The 20,907-nt window shown below is 52.4% G+C and overlaps 7 protein-coding genes across 8 annotated transcripts; 4 read left to right on the forward strand and 3 right to left on the reverse strand.

The window, feature by feature from the left end:
• Nucleotides 1–59: 59 nt before the first annotated feature.
• On the forward strand, nt 60–1,032 carry PV07_05462. Of its 2 annotated transcripts, XM_016392362.1 has the most exons (3): nt 60–403; nt 459–671; nt 721–1,032. In XM_016392362.1, the coding sequence occupies exons 1-3, from the start codon at nt 149–151 to the stop codon at nt 892–894; spliced, it is 642 nt and encodes a 213-aa protein (XP_016249881.1). In that variant the 5' UTR covers nt 60–148; the 3' UTR covers nt 895–1,032. The 2 variants fall into 2 exon arrangements, with proteins under 2 accessions (XP_016249881.1, XP_016249882.1); XM_016392363.1 differs by having other exon boundaries at nt 459–1,032.
• A 70-nt stretch (nt 1,033–1,102) lies between these two features.
• Nucleotides 1,103–1,811, reverse strand: PV07_05463 (uncharacterized protein; the record flags this gene model as incomplete). The annotated part of the gene is made up of 3 exons (XM_016392364.1): nt 1,103–1,423; nt 1,479–1,704; nt 1,759–1,811. The coding sequence occupies 3 exons, from the start codon at nt 1,809–1,811 to the stop codon at nt 1,103–1,105; spliced, it is 600 nt and encodes a 199-aa protein (XP_016249883.1).
• A 1,852-nt stretch (nt 1,812–3,663) lies between these two features.
• Nucleotides 3,664–7,939, forward strand: PV07_05464 (uncharacterized protein). Its single transcript, XM_016392365.1, has 4 exons — nt 3,664–4,017; nt 4,066–4,199; nt 4,253–6,048; nt 6,097–7,939. The coding sequence occupies exons 1-4, from the start codon at nt 3,954–3,956 to the stop codon at nt 7,391–7,393; spliced, it is 3,291 nt and encodes a 1,096-aa protein (XP_016249884.1). The 5' UTR covers nt 3,664–3,953; the 3' UTR covers nt 7,394–7,939.
• A 5,173-nt stretch (nt 7,940–13,112) lies between these two features.
• PV07_05465 (uncharacterized protein) lies at nt 13,113–16,634 on the forward strand. Its single transcript, XM_016392366.1, has 6 exons — nt 13,113–13,678; nt 13,826–14,066; nt 14,149–14,254; nt 14,301–14,936; nt 14,997–15,565; nt 15,619–16,634. Exons 3-6 carry the CDS (start codon nt 14,188–14,190, stop codon nt 16,222–16,224), a joined length of 1,878 nt encoding a protein of 625 aa, XP_016249885.1. The 5' UTR covers nt 13,113–13,678; nt 13,826–14,066; nt 14,149–14,187; the 3' UTR covers nt 16,225–16,634.
• Nucleotides 16,635–16,653: 19 nt separating this feature from the next.
• Nucleotides 16,654–17,265, reverse strand: PV07_05466 (uncharacterized protein; the record flags this gene model as incomplete). Its single annotated transcript, XM_016392367.1, has 2 exons — nt 16,842–17,265; nt 16,654–16,770 (listed from the first exon to the last, which is right to left on the reverse strand). Exons 1-2 carry the CDS (start codon nt 17,205–17,207, stop codon nt 16,654–16,656), a joined length of 483 nt encoding a protein of 160 aa, XP_016249886.1. The 5' UTR covers nt 17,208–17,265.
• A 409-nt stretch (nt 17,266–17,674) lies between these two features.
• On the reverse strand, nt 17,675–19,019 carry PV07_05467 (uncharacterized protein). Its single transcript, XM_016392368.1, has one exon. It carries the CDS (start codon nt 18,739–18,741, stop codon nt 17,824–17,826), a length of 918 nt encoding a protein of 305 aa, XP_016249887.1. The 5' UTR covers nt 18,742–19,019; the 3' UTR covers nt 17,675–17,823.
• Nucleotides 19,020–19,458: 439 nt separating this feature from the next.
• On the forward strand, nt 19,459–20,590 carry PV07_05468 (uncharacterized protein; the record flags this gene model as incomplete). Its single annotated transcript, XM_016392369.1, has 2 exons — nt 19,459–20,407; nt 20,460–20,590. The coding sequence occupies 2 exons, from the start codon at nt 19,459–19,461 to the stop codon at nt 20,588–20,590; spliced, it is 1,080 nt and encodes a 359-aa protein (XP_016249888.1).
• Nucleotides 20,591–20,907: the final 317 nt, after the last annotated feature.

Consider the following 20,907-nt stretch of genomic DNA (forward strand, 5'->3'; position numbering starts at 1 on the left):
CCGGCTTGGCGTCAACCTGCCCGGCTGAGGCTTGTCCTAGTCTTTCAAGTTTCAGTTGCGAAGGGCTCTAGAGTTTTTCTAAGCTGTGAAGCTCTATCACAATTTGGCCCTATTCAGCCATGACTCTTCAATCTCTTCCTCTGTCCCGATGAAAGACTCAGTGCAAGCGTTTCCGGCCATCACTGAACAGGAATTTTCTCAGGCATGCGGCGCATTGGAACAGAGGAGCTCGGACAAGATCAGCGATACGGATTGGTTGAGAGTGAGGTGGACTGGTGAAGAACTGTTGATCAGAGCAAAACGGAAGAGGACCTGCAAAGGAGAAGCTCCCAGTGACAACATTGACGCACAAAGCGATGAGCGCTTTGAGACTGGTATAGAAGACTGTGTCGTTGGAGATAGCGTACGAGTTCCAATGGCATCCTCATATCCACCATGTCCATGCTGATGTTTCGCAGTTTTTGCCGAAGGTTGACAGCTTGGAGTCTCTCATTGTTGACTTCTCCATTACCTTGTCTCCAATCTATTCTGTACCAGTTCTCTGGTTTGCATGCCGAAATGGCCAAGATAACAAGGCGTTGAGTTTGGAGCAAGTTTATGAATGGTTGGTGCCGGAACCGTCACTCGCTTCATTGCATGAAGTTGGCGTTATGGGGGGTATCAGTATGGCGGTAGGTCAAGACCGCTGTGATACCTTCCAGGCTCTGATTCTTCCCGCAGCACCATCCTGTCTCAGATCGGCCGGCCTTCTTCTTACACCCATGTAACACACAAGGCGCCCTTTCAGCTCTTAAACCCATGTCTCTGTCTCCGGAGGAATATCTTATACTTTGGCTGGGGTTGATTGGGTCTGCTGTGGGCCTGCATGTTCCGAGTAAGCTTATGAGCACCTAGGGCAGAAGTATTCTCCCCCAACCTTTCACCTAGCTCCGCCTTGGCTGTCCGCCTGGTATGGTATCGCCTGGGCCGCAAGCAGGTGTTTGATCCGGTTTCCTATTCCCCTAGGCGAGGTATTCGACGGCCTTTGGAACGCCATGACGGCGGCAAGGCTTAGCGATTTTTGTTTTAGGGAGACATGCGAGGCTTTCCGTCTAGGCCGGGTTTAATCGTCCTCATCTTCCTCCATTGGCGCATCATCCTCGTCTTCCTCCATTTCCACTTCGCTCTCTTCTTCTTCTTCCTCCTCCTCCTCTTCCTCTTCTCTTGGTCTCTTTGTGCCGTGCGGGACACCGTCGGGAGTTGTTCCAGCTGGGTTGACTCCAGTCTCGGCGGGCTTGCCTGGAATTCCAGTCGGCGGCGCATTGAATATGGAATTCTGTAAGGCAGTGGCACCAGAAGCAGCGCTTGCAGCAGCGGTCGGAGGTTCAAAGGTGCCTCGAAGTTTCGGGATTATGTGTGATTGGCCTTTTGCATAAACAATAACCTGTCTCGAGAGTTTAACTTGTGGATTTCAACCTCAGCACTTGAACCATTCTTACCATCTCCCTGCCAAAGAAATCAAATCCTTGTAAAGCTCGCATCGCTTGTGTGCTCGTCTGTATGTCACGGAAGACAACGTGGGCCTGCCCTCGCATGCTCTGCCCTTTCGATCCAATTCGATTCGTGACGATATCGAGGACAGGCCCATAGGTGGAGAAGAGCATGTACAGGGCGCGTTTCAGCTCATTTTTGTTGATCTTCTCGGGGAGGTTCTTGAGGAAGAGTCTATGAGAGAATCGTCAGCAACTTTTTATCCAGAGAGGAGGGGCTTGTGCCTACGTCTGGTTGGGATTGCCCGCGTTCTGGGACTCTTTCAATGTTTTGGCCGCCATCGTTGTTGCAGAGCGTGCCGGCGGAGTTTAAATGAGAGACTGAATATCAGGAGTCCTTGGCTTCCCTCATTCTGCCCTGTGTCTTCACAATCCCAAAAAGCCTAGCTTTGCCTTGCCGTACAGCGCCTATTATTATATTCGGTCGCTTCATGGATCTGGGGAAGCCTTGCGGAAATTTTGGCTTGGCAAGGGCCAAGCTATGCTGGGAAAGCCGCCCTCGTGCCGACTATTTGACCCCGAGACGCAGAGGGCCAGGAAGATCACGCCGCCTTGTGCCCATCCCCAACCTTGCAGTGATCGCCTTATCTCACCCTCCCTGCGCGCCGAGGCGCACTTGAACCCTCGAGACACGTCAGGAAATATATTTGCATCTTGCACACTCTATGTACGCCAGCTGTGTGTCCCGCTTGACCGCGCAGATTGACAAAAACGAGGGAATAAGGCGCAGGGATCGGAGATAGTATCCTGCAACTCCCTTGAAACCCTCGAAAGCAACTGCCTTCCTCCCCTACTTTCCGGCTTTCTGAATGATGAGGATGTTTCCTTGCTCGCAACCAATATCAATACCCTGGATGCGATTGAGTAGCTCAGCTTCTTGAAGCAGGACTCTCATGACACGTCCTAGTCTAAAGTTGGGGTATTTTCGACAATGGAGAAATAAAATGCGTTCCAAGGTCCCATTGGAGATTTACAACTCGAACGAGATTCAGGAGAAGCTTATGATGGGTGGCTGCGGCTTGTTCACATCGATTCGGGGAAGCAACAATGAAGTCGTCAGTGTCTTGTTGTAAGTCTTACGGATTGGTTACCATTCCAACGTGACCTCTGCTTTTCGACCTGTGGCCCCTTTCTTGCTGGCTGCCGGAGCTCAGAGAGCAGAGTCTCCGCTATTGAGATAAATTAGAAGAGCAGCAAGGTTTCCCCACACCGGTAATTGTATGCTTCTCTTTGCCTGACTCTCTACCAGACACTTCTAACTCGGCAATTTGGTTCTGCGGGCGGCGAAGTTCTGAAGGTGTTGGCTGCTTGCACAGAAGTCCAGTCGTGGTTGCACATACCCTATGATTCCGATTGTTGACTTCCCGGAAGAAAGAACGACATCTGAACCGCGATAGCATTCGGACACATAGGGGCAGTCTTTGACCTGCAGCTAGCGAGTGAACATCCTGGGCTGGATGGCGGCAATGGGCAATTGCATCTTTGGAGAAGGAATGCACTACATGAAAGCAAAAGGTACCTATATATCTGGGCGAACCCTACCGGGATCGCAGCACGCCAGAAAGACCTCTCGATATGGAGGGTGACATTATAGCTCTGCCTGAGACAGCTTCCTCATCTGGCGAAAGACACGGTATGTCCAGTTTTTGTAGTTTCGGCGGCGGCTTAAAGGTCCTGAGACCTACATACCCAATAATGGGGCCTCCGTAGAAGTGTTCAACATCTGATCTAATTTTTCGAGATCCTGAAATGGTCGATAACACTCATATCAACTTTTCCCCTACAGAGGGCCATCGACAATAGGAAAGGATCGAGTATGACCATTCGATGTGGCGTCCTGTGCAGATGGCTGACGCTAGATTCTTGAAGAAACCTGCGTCATACATGGTGATTTTGTTCAATTGACAAGCAAGTGACGCTGACCATGTCAGTTGAGCTGGTCAGGCTGGCCACAAGGCTGCGTGTCGTGTGAGGCTCGGCGGATACAGAGCGGCGTCACCCTTGTCCCAACGTGGTAAGCAGAAGGGAGCGCCCTGAAATTAAGCTCCGAACGCTTGTCTTGGCGAGGGGGCTGTTGCATGTCTTGCGCTGGTGGCGCCGCATATGCCTTCCCTTCGCTTGATTGAACCGTCTCACATCGAAGGCGCAGCGCGGCGCAGCCTATGTCGTGCACGAGTACGGCCTTTCCCACTCGACAAATCACGTCCTCAACTCGGTCATTTACTCAAGTCACTCTCTCACTTTGATCTGTACATACCTCAAGTATTGCAGTCTTAGCATCAATCTTTCTGTCTTCCTTTCTTGTATCGACAGCTTTACTCTCGTCCGCGACTCCCCCTGCGAACCCAAAACGCCCCTCCAAACAGCGCTACCGCCCATCCTGGCGCATTCTAGTTTTCGAGCCTGAATTCCAGGCTGTCAGCGATGGGCAACATCAGCAGCAGACTTGAGGATGGCGCCCTGCTATACTTGAAGGATCAAGCGCGCTGTACGTGCCTCCCTGCCTTTCCCCGCAACTTTGGCTGATAGCCGCCAGTCTCCATCAGTTCCATTGTCGTCAGCAATGGCCGGCGGAAGGGTCTTTTGAGTCTTGTGCCCAACGCCTATCCTGCATTGCGTTTGCTTGGGAAGCCAGATGCCGCGGACTACAGACCCATATCGTATATTCAAGTGCGTAACGAAAGCCCCCCAACGATTCGGTTGTCCTCTGACCTCTCAACAAGGATCCTGATTCCTCTGCCCTTTCTTTCCTCCCCAGGCTCGACCTTGAAGATGAACTTGAAATCCACTTCACATTTGTAACACGACAGAACTCCGGCCCCCTCCCTGCCACTCCCTCTACGTCCACCGCCGCTGTAGATGCAACAATTACGGGGTTGACCTTCGCCTACGCTCAGAATGCCAAAGAGCTGGACACCCTCGTGACGCGCGAGTTCCATGCCGACCCAAATCTGCACAAGAACTCCAACGTCCAATTTATCGGCGACTTCGGGACGAATGGGAGTCCTGCAGTTACTTACGAATGGACTTGGCATTGGAAACCCCCGAAGGCTCAAGAGGACAAGGGAGGAGGTTGGCGCAACTGCTGCAGTTTCCTTGAGTATGATTCCAGAGCGCACAGACTGAATACCCTCGCGTCGTTTTCATTCTGGGTCCAGAATACCACCCTCACAACCGGAGTACCACTTGCTTCTCCAGGCCTGGAAATACCGATACCACTTCAGAGGCATAGGATGCCGTCATCGCAGTCATATCAGTCCGCAGTCAGCGACTCAGAAGGCCCTTCCGAGCCTCAAATTCCGGCTTCGCCGCAGATGCGGCCTAAAGACTACAGCTTTAGTGCACCAACCTCGGCGCCTTCGCTGCCTGTTATCGACGTCCAGTGTGCAAGGCCGGGAGAGGACGTCAGCGCAGTTGACGACGGTCCGGTTTTCAGAGCCACGATGAAGGCGCTGGAACAGAAGACGGGGACAATGAAGGTCCAGATCAAGAAAGTGCTGAAGAAAGCCGAGGCAGCACAGCAGGCCCAGGTGGAGTGCAACCAGGCCATGGCCGAATTCTTGAGAGCGCTTCAAGAGGCATCCATGTCCAACGCAACGGCCTTCAAGCCCGCCCTCGACCATTATTTCCTCAACATCGCTCAACAGATTCTAAAATATGAGAAGGGAAACAGCACGCTGTTGCAAAAACAAATCATCGACCCCATTTCGAAGCTGTATAATATGGACATCAAACAAGTCGAAGCGAAGAAAAAGGACTTTGATGATGAGAGTCGAGATTATTACGCCTATGTCGGCCGGTATCTCGGTCAGCGGCAGGACTCTCTCAAGGACAAGAAACGTGCAGAGAGTGATTCCAAATATCAGACAAAGAGGAAGAACTTTGAGCTCAAGCGATTTGATTATTCGACTTTCATGCAAGATCTTCACGGCGGGCGCAAAGAACAAGAACTCCTCTCGCAGCTCACCAAATATGCCGACGGCCAAGCGAAAGCGTTCCTTGCCACTGCGAAGAAGGTGGAAAGCCTAACCCCGCAGTTAGACGCTCTTGTAAAAGAGGTCTCTGATGCTGACAAAGAATACAACCTGCAAAGGACCGAAAGAGAGGAAAAGAGACGGAATCTCGAGAAGAATGGGCCGATTTCCGTGGATCCAGATCCGCATCACCATCCTCCAGTGGCGTCGACTCAAGTGACGGCACCAAATGGGCACGGCGGATATACCTCAGACACCGACCTTAGCAGGGCCGATAGCACCAGCTCTCAGTTCGGCCATGCATCGATCAAAACTTTGTCGCCCACCACCAACTCAACATTGCCCGTGGGAGCTGTCCTTTCAACATCGCCAAGTGGAACCTCGATAGTGCCAACACCGAGCAAGTTCAAAGGTATCCGTGATCTTGATGAAAGCTCGGTATCCACAGCCGACAAATCTTCTGTTGGACAGTACCGGAAGGAGGGACTGTTGTGGGCATTAAGCAAGCCTAATTCCCATATTGACCCCAAAGGAGCCTGGCACAAGTAAGCTCATCGCGAATTGGTCTTGACGTGATACTAACCCACTCCTAGATTCTGGATCGTGCTTGATCAAGGGAAACTCTCAGAATACAGCAATTGGAAGGATAAGTTGGATTTGCATCGTGAGCCAATTGACCTTCGGATGGCTTCCGTCCGCATTGCTCGGGATGCAGAGCGCCGGTTTTGCTTTGAGGTAATCACACCTCAGTATAAGCGAGTTTACCAAGCTACGACCGAAGACGAGATGAATAATTGGATTAATGCAATCAACAATGCGCTGCAAAGCGCTGTGGAGGCCGGCGGGCAAGTGCCTCAGCAGAGCCGAAAAGAACATATAGGGCGTGAATTTGGACACATGTTCACGGGCAAGAGTTCCTCGCAATCTGGCCCACACGGCTATTCACAGCGAAGTGAGGCCGGCGGAGTGTCACGGCGCATCACCGTTGGTGCTAGACCCACCTACACGAGAACAAGCAGTAACAGCTACGAAGAGAATCCGTCAAAGCTGCTTGATCAAATCCGAAACAATGACCATGGCAACCAGTTCTGTGCTGATTGTGGCTCGGCGTCGAAGGTTGAATGGGTATCTCTGAATCTGGGGATTATTTTGTGCATCGAATGTGGCGGGATTCATCGCTCACTGGGTACACATGTCTCCAAGATTCGATCCCTGACCTTGGATGTGCACTCTTTCACCAACGATATTGTCGAGCTTCTCATGCTGATCGGCAATCGCATCAGCAACATGGTCTGGGAGGCACGGCTTGATCGGTCTCTTAAGCCAGATTCAAGCGCCTCCCGAGACCAGCGGCTGAAGTTCATAACAGCCAAATATGTTGAGCGGGCTTACGTTGAGCCTGTGTCTCAATACGGGTCTGCTGACGACACGTTATTGACATCGATCAAGAAACATGATATTCAGGGAGTCCTTCAGAGCATTGCCCAACGAGCCAATGTCAACGCCCACGACCGGTCTAGGAACACTCATGCGGTGTTTCTGGCTCTCACCGCTGCCGACCCAGCTCGCCCAGTGTCTTCTCATTCCAATACACCGGCGGGAGGCGTCAAAGCGTTTCCCATGGCTGAGCTATTAGTACAGAACGGAGCCGAGATTCCTGTCGAGCTTCCAGCTATACCTCTATCCGCCGCTGCGCAGTTGTACGTTGACCAGAGAACATCTCGCGCAGTTCCGAGTCACGGCGGCCACACAGACACATTAGGGCCCTTGCCCATTGTGCACAGGGCCTCGCCAATGTCATCTTCGTCCGACGGATCCAACAAGTTGCAAAAGCGCGGTAGTGCAGGCGCCAGATTTGCAGGCAAAGTGGCGAGCTTGGGAGAACGATAGTACCGTTACAGGTCGAGAATGGATGTTGATGTCATGGGCCCCATTCTTTGTGATTCTTTTGAGGTTCTGGACACTCCTACGCGGACTAGCTTGAGGCCGAGGATGGTGTATCTGGAGAGTGATTCCTCTTGAATATGACTATATGATGCATGTTGCCATGATCTGGGATGTTTAAAGAGGGTTAACAGGGGCATTGTCCGTGGCTCTGGTCAATCCATATTCTTCGGTGGTGGCAAAGGATGATTGCTGAAACTACGAAATCTATGCGGCATGGGAGGTTGGGCCTTTGAATCAACGGCCTGTTGGTCAAGAGGGCCATCGACAAGGACGCAGGCCGGTAGCTTCTTGACCGGCCGACTTTCGTCACCCCACGAGACGGGAAAAGAAAACTTGGATAAACGGCTTTGGATGAGCATAAGATCATGCAGATGTAATGTAATTATGAGTATCAAGTACTATCTAGTGAATGCACTGAGGCATATTGATTGCCCTTGGTTTGACGTCTCAAACATCCGGTGGAGTCGAATGAGGTTGATCAAGAGAAGGCCGGTCGAACCATGCATTGTTCCATGGATGCAGTTTCTTGTTCCCCTTCATGTTTGCAATCTATCGTGGACCCAACCCCTGCTGTGGTCAGTTGCCTCTTCAGGGGGAGTAGGAGAAGTAGGAAAGTTTGTCGCTGGTGTTCTTGTTGCCGTTCTTTCAGCCTGTCTTTTGATATTCTTACCTTTCGCCCGCATTGGTCTGTGAGAGGGCAGGATACAGTGATGAGGATCAATGCCAGGGGAGTCACGTTTTCTGATATTCTTATGCACAGTCAACAATTGGCGTGGCTTCGATCACTCGCCGTCGCCAGCATCAACATGGGTCTGGTGTTGTCCATGCAGACAGAAATCTTTCTCTGCCATAGTGCTCTGATGTTCCATCTCTCGAGCGCGGCTGGTTCTTCATTGTAGCAGCACACTCTGGTGCCTGCTCTCGTTCTCTCGCGGTGTAGTTTGACCTGAAGTCAAAGAAGGCCCATACTTTCACCCGCTCGATGCCTCAATCGAACGGTTGGGTGACCTTTCGTTCCATGTCTATATTTGGTGATGGTTTAGCTTCCGCCAGACTGATTGCACTTGCAGGAGCCGCATTCGAGAACCCTGGTAGACGCAGCCATAGCGTATTTGCCTCTTCTTCGGGGGGTCTTTCTCTTTCTGCTCTTTCTCCAAGGGTCCATCAATCCCCATTTGTCCCTATATCCGGAGAAATGCACGAACAGCCAGGACGAGGTGCGTCGAAGGAGTTAGCTTGTCTCTTGTCAACAAGCATGTAAATTCAGAGTCTCTGATGAAGGTAGATCGCGATCGAGATTCAGGGGCAAGCAGAAAGCTGTGGGAGATTGGATTTGACGGCGGGCACAACCAAACGTTCGTTGGATCTCCACTACCGCCCCTGGATTTGGAGGACAGTGCTCATGTTGGCGGACCCGAGAAGGCTGTGATGGAAAAAGACGCAATGGTTCAGGGGGAGTTTTCGAGGTGATCATGCAGTCTCCTGTGCTACAGCGAGAGTTTTGGTAAGACAAGACTAGGGCGCGCAGCACACTGAACACAGGCCAGACGCAGGAGTAAGGAGATGCGCTCATGCATCCAGCAAGGGAAGGTGACAGTAAATGTGGACGGGGTGGGAGTTGATAGGACAATGTTTGGAGTGTGATGCGGGACGGCAAGCGAGCTTGGGGGAGAGTCCGTCGTCCTTCACGAGCATGAGAACTTGATCTCTGGACAGTAAGCGCCAATAACGCTCCACAACTGCCCGCACGGCACTCTTCGTACTGCTTCCATGCCGTCCACGAGATGGTCTGAACCTTCCTCGATCGCAAGTCCATACCGCTCCAGAGTTCTCATGAACATGTCCCTGAGTTCAAGAAGACTATCGGTACCAGAGCGGGTCAGAATTGCTTGTCAGGAGTGCGTCATAGAGAGTGATTGGTGACTTTGATAATGGGTCGTTAAATATCAAAGCGGGTAGACAAAAGATGGCGGCTAGATAGCGAGACATAGCGCCCATCGGAGCTGGTACTTTCCATTTCGCATCAAATCAGCGAGAGCAACTGCAAGGGCACTCCTTCTCGGAGAGAAAACTATGTCGAGTAGAATCATGCTTGAACGAAGCATTGGATAGCCACGTTTGTTGGAAGCGAGCTTTGAATCCCGGGTGTCCTTCCTTGCAGCTTTAGCCTCACAAACAACGTGCTGGTCAGATCCTTGCAGGCCCAATCAGACCTACAATCGAAGAGATTTGTAAGAACCTGAAGATACTAAACAATCATTCGTCCCGCAGGAAGACTCAAGAACCGTGGAATTGCGAAGGGACAGAACGAGCGTTCCACAAAGGGGTAAACAAGTACTTGCCTTCTATTAGGGCCTATCGAGTAGGCTCTTTCCGATCCCATTGGTGCGATGTAAGACTTGTAGTGAGGCGATAATTTAGTGGAGTGGAGGCCCCTATGGCCGTTAAAGCAAAGTCGGAGCTTTTGCCTCGAAAACGCTCCTTCCGGATTGCTAAGGAAAGCTACAAGAGAGGCTGAGACGATGGAACTTGCCTGTGCAAGGCGAGAAGCTCAGATACACTCTCGAGCAAATAGATTGTTGAAAGTGACGGTCAACTCCAGTGTTTCTGAGAAATGGCGGCCTCAGGCATCCAATGAGTTGAATTTGGGACCGGTCACAAAAAGGAGGCTCTCCTCAGAAGCTTACCGCAGTGCTCTGATTGGTCCCAATGACATTGCCGGACAAGCCTGGCATTGAAGCCGTCGATACTCGGCCAATTTGACTCATCCAGACATCATCCATTGCAACGACAAACACCAATACCCACACCGACCGGTGCCGTTGTGGTGCGTATGTGAACTGTCTGGAGAGTCGATAGTGGGTATCCCCAAATCTTCTGGAAAGGATAATTCTGTATGATGATTGGGTTGGCTGAAATCGCGACTTCCCCCAGTCCGACAGCGTTATTGGCTACAATCGCCTTGCCACAGTGCGTCCACCTGCATGGGAGCATGGTCCAAGAGCCTGAAAGCATTGTCATCGACCACACATGGCAGACAAAATCGCTTCGGGCCGCTCAGCTTCCTCCGCCGGGTGGTGTGATTTTTTCTCACAGCGAGGGCATTTTCTCGGCAGTTACACAGCCGTTGTTCGTTCCTGCCACGGTCGCCGAAAGTACGTTTGAACAAGAAAATCTCTGTACGAGGCGTGCAATCCAGAAGGCCGAGAGACGATCATTTCTCTTTGCACAATCGCAGAAAGACATTGTCGGAGACGCCGACCTTAAGGCTCGATGATCGCATCCCTAACCAGTACGTCGTCTCGTGAAGGAAGGATCGAGTATGTTTCGTATAGGCACGATGCCGAAATTGAGCGTCCAGGGCGCCAGACGCAGCTTAGCGCGAAACGCGCCCAACGCTAGCTAGAGATATGCAGCAGGGCAACGTCGGCTCAGGCAGGGCATTGTGGATGGCTCGGGGAAGCAAAAAGGCGGGTGGCGAACACATGGGGTCCTGGGCGAATGGGTTCAACCGTTAGATCTTGGGACAGGCCATAGGGAGCTGGGGGACAATGGTCCGAGGATGATTAGCTCGAATCAATGAGACCAGTCGGAAAGCTGCCACAGTGTCAGAAAAGAGCCGAGGGAAACATGTCTCAGTTACCTCTTCGCCAGTCGATAAACGATACAGGCCCCTGTGGTTCTAATTATGGCATGGGTAGGGCGCAAGGAAGAGATAGCACCCTGTGTCGGCGAAAACTTCCAGCTGCACCTGTGCTAATTTGGTGTGATAGACCGTCAAGACAGGGCGAAAAGTCTTCAGGCAGCAGAGCCGTGCTGGGCAGCCTAATTGGGTACGTCTTTCGGCTGTTGTAGCGATCAGCACCCTGGAGGCAAGAAGTAGGAAGTGATAGTCAGTGATGCACAGGCGATGAAGAATGAGGTTGGAACAAGAACGCTTGCGGTGCCAAGGCCATGACGCAAGTTCCGCGGGCGCTCGATAGATTTTCCATTCCGCAGCCCGCTATACCTTCTCCAGTAGCTCGAACAGATGGGAATTGCACAACAATCGCATCTTTCTTCCCTTCTCCATATTTTGTTTTCGTCGGGTCGAGCAGGACCCTGGTCCGAAATCCTGGAGAACGAAGATGCTCAGCCACAAACAAGGGTCCAGCCACTCCGTGGGACCGTATCCTCGGATCCTCTGTTCGTGACTCAAGGCAAGTTGGTTAGCATTGCGGTTCCCGCCACATGATCGACATCTGCCAGCGAGACGTCGCTGTCGCCACCCAACCTTGGGCCCCATAGTGCCGTTGAGACAGCAAGCCACAAACTCGGGCCAGAAGCAATTGCTGATTGACACGGGACGGTCTACGCAAGGTGATGATCAGATTCTGACCGTTCCTGCGTCGTTCTAACAATAGGAGGGCTTGCCGTGCATAGCGATCGTCTGGAAATGATGCTATCCTTCCGTCATACTGCGCTCTGGGACAAACGAATGCGACTATTCAGGAAAAAGAGAGTTTCCATCACATGTGCAGGAGTCATGGAACATCCCTGCGGCAGACCTCAGCTCGGTGTTCATCTTTACCCACGGGAATGTCACTGCAAATACAACACTGTTCTTTACACCCAGAGATGCGAAAGAGTTTCCCGTTAACGGCGGGGGTTGTCCCACAGTAATGGAGCGCCTACTTCGTAGCCGATCGCGTGAGCGTCAGAGCAGTCCTGGGTATGATCTGCACAGAGGCAGCAGTTCTCGCATTAGGTTTTGCGGTGAATACAACAAGGACGTAAGATAAGCTTTGCTTTGGAGCAGCTTCGATAACGAAAATCGTTTTCCTATGACGTTTTGCAGCGTTGGGTGTCATGATGGGTTACAAACACAGCGTGGCAGTTCTCGACCTTGTCCACTTTGCTTCCCACTTGGGAGAGGATCCAGATCGCCGCAGAAGCCGAGCAGTGGAGCACAGACTCGCAACGTTTGGAAATGTGGCTTGCCTGCCTCCTCTTGGGCGGTCCAGAACATCCCAAAGACCTCACTCCCGAAGCCACAACCTCCGCACGCTCGAAGATTACCAGCACGATCCGACTATCAGCTGAAAGTTGCAGTGCAAAAGCTGACGGTACCCGACACTTGACCCTTGGCTGGAACCTCCTAGCTGTCCCAGACATGCATGACCGCTGCCTTTCCGTCTGGTGTCGCCCCGTTCTGATGGGCACGCAATCACTTCAGCAGACAGGCCTCACACTAATAAGTGGAACCGTACCCGGGGTGTGTCCCTATTGCCATAAGCGATGGACTGGCGACTTACCTATCGAGCGAATTACAGGCCATGAGGCATACATCTTCCGACTCTGCGACCCCCTGTTGAGCGTTGCCACAACTTCTAACTAGGGGTTCGTGGCTCAGCGGATCCCCATTGCGGACTCCTGGGTTCTAACTAGTATTTTTCCAGTCTTTTCTTTCGAGCTCCTTTTTCGCCCATGGTCCATTGTCGAGGGACACGAACCAGGTAAACGAAAAATCCTTTGGGATCGCCCAAAATCATGGCCACTTTGGCTTCGGAAAGAGATGGGAGAAATTTTCACACAGCCCGACAATCTATCCCACCGATCCACATGCCATGCTAACCAAACGGTACGAAGGACTCGGTACCAGCTCTTCCAGCCCTGCGGACCTCACAGGTTGGAGCCCTTTTGATGTGCTGTTCTGTCTGCGAGCCCCAGCTAGGGTACAACTTCCGCACCATAGTGGAGGGAAAGAGCATTCTTCAGCCACTTTTGGTTCAATGGGAAGTCGCTCCCCTGGGGTCCAGATCAAGCGCCCATCGCCAGAACTGGTTGTCGCGCGTTACCGCCGTCTCGTTGTATATCCACCCTTGTCCTTTACCGGGTCCCAGTATCGCATATCTAATCCGAGCCAATACATGGTCTTGATCTTGACCGTTCCGCCCACCGTTGACGAGCCAGCGAATGCGCGGCCTGTCGTTTCGCTACCGGGTAAAAAGCTCCTAGGAATATTCTCCTTCTTGTGAAAGAACTATCGATCCTCGGCATCCTCTCAGTCTCGGATATCGCGATATCGTTGGTGTCTTTCCCAGTCCTGATCATCTACGCCCTGGACAAGGGCTCTATCCCCGCTACTTCCAATCACACCGTGGCCTCATCCTTTAGCCACCAGCCTTCAGTGGACCCTAAGGCCGTTGTCGAATTTTACTTGCTATGTGCCATAGGCTTGGGTTAAATGTGCGTCTCTATGGTCCCCCAGTCCTTAACTTCCACGCCGCTCAGGCCAGATATGAGACACGGTTGGACATGAATCCCCTTCTCACCAAAGCTCATCTTTTGCGAACCATCCCTCAGACCAATAGTTCTGACTGCTTCTCTGTCTAGCTCTGTGAAGCCCCGTGAAACATCCCCGAGGATCCTTGTCAAGCACGTTCATTTCCAAATTTGGCGCCGAGCTGGCTGTTTCATTTCCTTTCTCGAACAGACGAACGAGTCAAAGGAATTCTCAACAGAATCCATCTTCACAACCAACGACATCACTCGGGACACTCCTGATCCGTGCTCAGCCTCCTGCTGGGTTGAAGCAAGATCGACTTCACTTCTAGCTTAGGTATACCTATTTGAGGTACTCTCTTTTGGCGCTTAATCCGCTGTGTCTCACCATCAGAGCAAACATGGACTGACTGATGGCTGTCTTTTGGGTACAGCACTACTATACACTTCCGATTATATTTGAGGATTTCGGTATGGGGGACGAGCCTCCGCTTCGACAAAATCCTAGATTGCGTGACAACGACGAGCATCTGTCAAGAGGTCGATTACTCCCCTGGGTGATGGTTGATCGAACTAACTTTTGCAGAACGGCCTCCACAAACTCCTCTGCCCGTTCCAAATCCTCCTTCGGGACAGCCCGCGAACATGGAGTTTGAACCATATCCTCGACCACAGTTTGCCATTGGGAATTTTGCAACCACGGCACCGCTCGACATGTCGAATTTAGCAGCAGCATTGCCAGAGTACCATATACGCCAGTTCCAACAACCGCCATATACGCAACCTTACCAACACTCTGCTTCCACCAACCCGTCTATGATGTATCAGTATCACCAAGGCGCGCAGTTTGCTGGTCAAACTGCCGCTCATATGAACCCGTCCTTTTCTCAGCAGTACCCATCGCAGTATGGGCAAGGCGCGCCATCGCGACAGCAGCAGCAAGGAGCGAACTATCCGCAATTTGTCGGTAATCCAGCAGGCCCAGGCGGTCCTCAACCATACCCAAATCAAGCGTTTGTGGTACAACAGCCGATAATACACAATCCAAGCGCCGCAGCTCAATCTCATCACCATCCACAGTTTTCACAGCCCCATGGAACCGCAGCCTATGTGGCACCGTATGCCTCTAGATTAGCAGCCGGCTATCCTTTACCACAACTGCGGCTCGATAACAGCCTTGCACAGAGCCAAACACCTGGCATTTATCCGTCAAGTTCTAAAGGTATGAAAAGTTTGCCGCTTTGAAGGTTCCGTGAGTGACTGACCCTGTTGATCTGCCTAGCTGTCAGGAGATCCAGCTCGAATTCGTCTCTGCAAACATCCGTGCTCCGAGGCCCACCTAGGAAACCAAAGCAATCCGGCCATGCTCTTTGGGTTGGCAATTTGCCGCCTGCTACACATATAATTGACCTCAAAGATCATTTCGCAAGGGAAGCGACAGACGACATAGAAAGTGTCTTCCTGATCTCGAAGAGCAACTGCGCCTTCGTGAATTACAAGAGCGAGGCTAGCTGCGCAGCTGCTATGGCTCGCTTCCACGATTCTAGGTTCCAAGGGGTGCGACTGGTTTGCCGGTTGCGACGTGGAAGTTCTTCGGCTGGAACATCATCCCAAGGTGTGACCCAACAACCATCGACGTCTACTGAAGCAGGGACCGAGGTTGATGGAGTATCGAAAGAAACAACGGTGGCCGACGGGACGATGACAGCAGAACCAGAACCTATGGAGAAGGTGAAGGAGAGGTTCTTCGTGGTGAAAAGCTTGACCATCGACGACTTGGAGCGGAGCGTCGTTTCCGGAATATGGGCAACACAGGCCCACAATGAGGCAGTGTTGAACAATGCCTATCGAGTAAGTGTGCAAGTCGTGAGAGGAATTGACTTGGCTACTGACAGATACATCAGACTGCAGAGAATGTTTACCTCGTCTTTTCGGCCAATAAGTCTGGCGAGTATTTTGGATACGCTCGGATGGAATCGGCGATCGACGACGAGGCCGCCGCGAATATCGAATACCAACCACGCCCAGAGGCGCGAGAGCCGAGTCCTGCAGATCTGCCCCTGACCATACCGACACCGGCTACGGTGACCGCACCTAAGGGACGAATTATTGACGACTCAGCCAGAGGTACAATCTTCTGGGAGGCAGACACAGAAGGCAAGGAGAAAGAAGAGCAACATCCAGACGATGACACCGGCAATGTTTCTGGAGAAGGTTATGAATCAACCAGTCCAGCCACGCCACAAACTTTTGGGAAGCCCTTCAAGATCAAGTGGATGTCTACCGATCGTCTACCATTCTACAGGACAAGGGGCCTTCGAAACTCTCTCAATGCGAATCGCGAAGTGAAGATTGCCCGAGACGGTACAGAGATTGAACCCACTGTTGGCCGTAAGCTGGTCAATATGTTTCATCGCCCACTGGTGCCCTCTGCAAGCCCTGGAGCTACTCGACCACCACAACCTCATCAAGGACCCTTGGGTGGATTCATGTACGGGAGGAGTTATTGATATTTTCTTTAGTGTTTTTTTTGTTCTCAGATTCGTCATTGTGATGTTTCATGTTTGTACGACGACATGATGCGACGACAAGGAAAAGCAAGTGTAACGTCAACTCAGAGCAACAATACTCGGTTCGCCGGCAGGGCCATCGACACATTCTTTTTTCTTTCTTTCTTTCATTCTTTCACCTCTTTTCCCACCGAGGAACAACGAACACGACAACTAAGCTTGGCTGGCCGAGCCTTCTTTCAAATCATTATGAATGGGGTTTTCGTCACCGTTACTGAGTTGAAGAAAGGCTGATTCGGAAGGGGAAGAGGCAGAGAAGGGAGCAGCGAAGGATGAGGATGATGAGCATGCAGGACGATGGACACATAATGCATGAAGAGGTTTCGGTGTTGGAGGTCGAGGATAGACAATGCTTCCTCAGATTGAGGATCATCGGCCTCTTGAGTCGAGTTCCTGGACCAATTCCACAAAATCCTCATCGCCCGCTGCTGCCAATTTTCGAAATTCTTCCACGTTTGCTTTGAGCCACTCGTCTTCCTCGCCCACCTGGATTGCAGATTGACATGAGCAAAAGACCCGACAGAGAAGCGAAAGCCGGTGAGGGGGTTACCACTCACTTTTGGCCTGGCGATGCCGCACTCGACAGCAGTGGTCAAGGCCCCCAGCACCCAGACTGTGCGTAACCCCAACTCTCCTTCCGTCCCCACGATGTCCTCCCAGATCTTGATAATGTCTCGACAATGCTCGTCGTACAGTTCCTTGGACCGCTGCTCGCCCGCTCGCGTCCGCAGGATGATGCGGTTGTAGACCGCTCTCCTGCCGTTGCGGAACACGACCTGCCCGCTGACGTCGGTGTAGCGGACGTTGAGGAAGAACTTGGGCGTCCTGAAGCGGGTGGAGTGTAGGTTCGTAAAGGCTTTTGCGAGGGCCTCTTGTTGGTCTGGCGTCAGAGCCGCGACATGTTCGACATCGTACAGAGGCATTGTTGACTTGGTGATTGCCTGGGTCTGATTTCTTGTTCAAGTGTGCGCTCTCTCGCTGGCTCTTTAGGCACAATTTTCTCGATGCTGAGCAATAGGCTGGGATAATATAGACTCTAGAGTCGCAGGCCTATTCACTAATCAATGGGTCTCGAGAGTCTCGGTGAGAAGCGCCGATTAGCAAATCGGCGTCAAATGCCATTGATTCAGAATATTTACTTACCTAAGTGGTCGCCCTCCTTGGCCTGGCCTGGCCTGGCCAACTTCGTTCCTGCCCACATCGCGTCCTGTTGTCTGCCTCATGAAAGAATGAGGCAAGTTATTCTGGAGTGGGTGAAATTGTAGCAATGTCGCACACTGATGTCTCTTGACTGACAGGGTCATTCTCGCATGGCGTAAAGTCAAACAGATGGCCCAACTCGACAGCCCCAATCACGAAACTACACAATGTTATGGCCGGGAACCCAACAGAAGGCTTGAAGAGGTTGTTACAAAGCTATTACTATTCAACGGTGGTCACGGCTACATCATACCTTTCCTCGATCTCGATCGCTGACTGGACTAACACCCCTTCTGCAGCGCACACTCTGCCTGCAAAGTTCTCTTAGGTGGCTGCCGATCATTTAATGGCATAGATCTGATATGAAGCCACCCATTCATTGAAGTCCATCTTGTTGCCAGGCTCACCGTTTGTGGTGCAGCATGGCTTGCTGCCGTTCTTCTCGACGCAACAGCCACTGTCTGTGCTTTTGTCGCAACAGCTCTTTGACTCGGTGTCCTCTATACAACAAGGTGCGGTGCCATCCACATCGTGGTAGACGTTCAAGTCTTTCTCGGTGTTGATGAAGGCAATACTGTCCTTCTGAAACCCCGCTTCCTCCATCCAACGTCGATATTCCTCGACCAGGCTAGCACCCGCCACGCAGCCGACTAGCAAAGCAGCGTCGCGTCGTATATGCTCTGGCATGGGCTTCTTTGCGAGAAGGTCACTGATTGCGACTCTTCCGCCCGGCTTCAAGAGGCGGTGGATTTCTTTGAACACAATGGGCTTGTCCTCATCCGGAACCAGGTTGATGACACAGTTGCTGACCACCAGATCGATGGTGGAATCTCGAAGGGGAATGTCCGAGATTGGTGCTTGGATAAACTCCACGAGACCCTCCGGCAGGTTGGCTTTGGCTGCGTTCTTCGTGGCCAACGCAATCATCGCTTCACTTCTGTCGACGCCGTATATTTTTCCACTCGGCGAGGGACTTCCGGTCAACATTTGCTTCGCCGCAATGAGGCAGTCAAGGCCACCTCCGGATCCGAGGTCAACCATGTTCTCAGCAGGCTGGAGGTTGGCAGTCGCCAATGGGTTCCCGCACGAGAGGCCAAGGTTCGTTCCCGTGGGGAGGGAGGCCAGATCCTCGGCCGAATAGCCGAACGATGCTGCGATGCGAGTGCTCTTGGACGCCTGGGCTCGAACCTCTTCGGCGTGAGAGGCGACCTCGGAATACTTGGTGTTGACAGCCTGGTAGATTGTAGCGGCATCCATGGTGGTTTGGGGGGAAGCTTGAAGCGCTACTGAAAACAAAGGAGGTGGAGATGGCGATCAACGTGAAATCTTAGAGTGGCACAGAATGGATTGCACGGTGTTCAACTCGGGGGTGTCGTGCTCAGAACTTATGCACACAGTCGGTGTGTCACGGTCCCTGATCTATTGGTCGGCAATCGGGGGGGCAGGGCTCAAGATTTGGCACTCAGACATCAGGGATGCGAATACGACAGGAGTGAAGCGCTAAGACACAAACATTCCGTCTCATGATGGGTACTGTCGCCTTGGGACAGGCGACTCGCGCTCTGGGAGCCATGTAGTTGTAGACATGTGCCTCACGGATTGCCCATAGTGGAAGCGTTCCGATGCTGTGGGAAGCATCCAGCGGACAAATCAAGGCGCGCCGGTGACTGGTTCTTGGCACATGCCGCTTTAGTCGCCTGTGCGCTGGCTACGGTGGTCAAAAATGACGCAAAATCATTTGTGCCGCTTCAGCCCGCCCAACGACACTCCAACGTCCAACCAGACCTGCCAGCGACAACTGTGTCCACGAGCCATCTTCATGTAGATGCAGACGAGTCCTTCTGGCCTGTTGATTCCCCAGGCAGCGATCACCGGCTATCTTTGGACTCTGGTCGTGAATCTCCACGTGAGAGCAGAAGCGACCCACCAATGAATCAAGAGGCACGACGAATGAGTCCTCACACAAGGATTGAGATGAAAACCCAAGAGTCAATACCTCGGCGCAGCCCCAGTCTCCCATCTATCCCAGTCAGTCCCTCCGGACCGGCACCGCCAACGGAGATCTCCAAGGCTAAACGCAACACGATTAACCAAAGGCGCTGCCGCGCCCGACGGCAGGTGTACGTTCAAGACCTCGAGCGCCGGATACGGGTGTATGAAGCCCAAGGCGTGCAAGCCACGACAGAAGTGCAGGCAGCAGCACGGAAGGTGGCGGAGGAGAACCGCGCCTTGAGAGAGGAAGTTAAGGCTTTGCGGGAGCAGAATGAGGCGCTGCAGAGGTCCTTGGCCGCGCGTCCGGGCGGTGTCCCACCAAAGGAAGACAAGGGGGAAAACCGTTCTCCCACTGACGAACGACGGAAGATTAGGCGGACCGACCCAACGAGGAAGAGCCGCGTCTTTGACGGTAAGAAATATTCGGATGGCGCTCCTGTTGTTGGCTATCCAGCACCACCTCGTCAGGACCACGAAACACACGCGAAGCCGACCAATACTAAAACGACTGATTCGACGACAACCACATTTCCTACTCAACTTCCCCGACTTGCCGCCTTAGGACTGCCTCTTGACACACTCAAGGTGCATGATATCGCAGCAGCCGACGTCCGAGCTCAAGGAGAACGTAGTTGGGCTCCACTTGTCGAAGAGGAAGACGATACTTCAGCCTTTATTCCTTCGCCTCTTCCTTCGCCTCCACATTCGAACTTTACGACTTCGGATCCCGATGACCTATCGTCTACAGCACACAATCCATATTCACCTCCATTCCACGGTGGCCCTCCCCTCCAACCCAAGCCAAGACTCTGCCAGTCTGCCAACACGGCCAACAGCACACCCTGCGTTGAAGCGGCCTTCATAATCGCCGGCATGCGCGGGCTCCCGTCCAACGACATCACAGTGGAGACGGAAATTCTCCCCGAACTCGGTTGCCACGGGCCTCTCTGTCGCCCGAGATGCATATCGCCCGCACACTGCAGTGCGCACCGGCAGGGATACAGCCAGCGGGGATCGAGGAATACTGGTGCCATCAGCGCGGGTGCCGAAAACATACCAGCTCTCGACATTTCTACGTGCACAGTCGACAATGGGAGATTATTCGGCATTCTAGCGCGGGACGGCTGAGCTGAAGGAGAAAAGGGGGCTTGGGAAAACATGTGTCCCATGGCTTTTGCTGGAGCAGGGACGGGAGTTAGCGTGTCCTGGGGATGGCGAGAGGATTCCATGTCCGGCCAGGAAGGGGCGGTTACATGTAATAACGGGACCCAAAAAAGGAAAAGGAAAGAGACAACGACGACCAGCGAAAAATCTCTAGGTGTTTTTTTCTTCTTCATTATTGCTGCACCAGGAATGACTTGGGTGTCTTGTCTGGATAATGCGAACCAGCGAACGGGAATTGGGATTGGATTTGCTCGTCCAGGAATACAT

Source organism: Cladophialophora immunda (genome assembly GCF_000835495.1).
Source record: "Cladophialophora immunda strain CBS 83496 unplaced genomic scaffold supercont1.3, whole genome shotgun sequence".
NCBI classification, from domain to species: domain Eukaryota; kingdom Fungi; phylum Ascomycota; class Eurotiomycetes; order Chaetothyriales; family Herpotrichiellaceae; genus Cladophialophora; species Cladophialophora immunda.

What these genes read in the sequence shown, in the direction of transcription:
- PV07_05462 (XM_016392362.1), top strand. Translation starts at nt 149, where the DNA reads ATGAAAGACTCAGTGCAAGCGTTTCCGGCCATCACTGAACAGGAATTT. An exon ending in ACTGTGTCGTTGGAGATAGC is followed by an intron (nt 404 to 458) that starts GTACGAGTTCCA and finishes GATGTTTCGCAG; the next exon opens with TTTTTGCCGAAGGTTGACAG. An exon ending in TGGGGGGTATCAGTATGGCG is followed by an intron (nt 672 to 720) that starts GTAGGTCAAGAC and finishes TTCTTCCCGCAG; the next exon opens with CACCATCCTGTCTCAGATCG.
- PV07_05464 (XM_016392365.1), top strand. Translation starts at nt 3,954, where the DNA reads ATGGGCAACATCAGCAGCAGACTTGAGGATGGCGCCCTGCTATACTTG. An exon ending in CTTGAAGGATCAAGCGCGCT is followed by an intron (nt 4,018 to 4,065) that starts GTACGTGCCTCC and finishes GATAGCCGCCAG; the next exon opens with TCTCCATCAGTTCCATTGTC. An exon ending in GACCCATATCGTATATTCAA is followed by an intron (nt 4,200 to 4,252) that starts GTGCGTAACGAA and finishes CCTCTCAACAAG; the next exon opens with GATCCTGATTCCTCTGCCCT.
- PV07_05465 (XM_016392366.1), top strand. Translation starts at nt 14,188, where the DNA reads ATGGGGGACGAGCCTCCGCTTCGACAAAATCCTAGATTGCGTGACAAC. An exon ending in CGACGAGCATCTGTCAAGAG is followed by an intron (nt 14,255 to 14,300) that starts GTCGATTACTCC and finishes TAACTTTTGCAG; the next exon opens with AACGGCCTCCACAAACTCCT. An exon ending in TGTTGAACAATGCCTATCGA is followed by an intron (nt 15,566 to 15,618) that starts GTAAGTGTGCAA and finishes CAGATACATCAG; the next exon opens with ACTGCAGAGAATGTTTACCT.
- PV07_05467 (XM_016392368.1), bottom strand. Translation starts at nt 18,741, where the DNA reads ATGGATGCCGCTACAATCTACCAGGCTGTCAACACCAAGTATTCCGAG.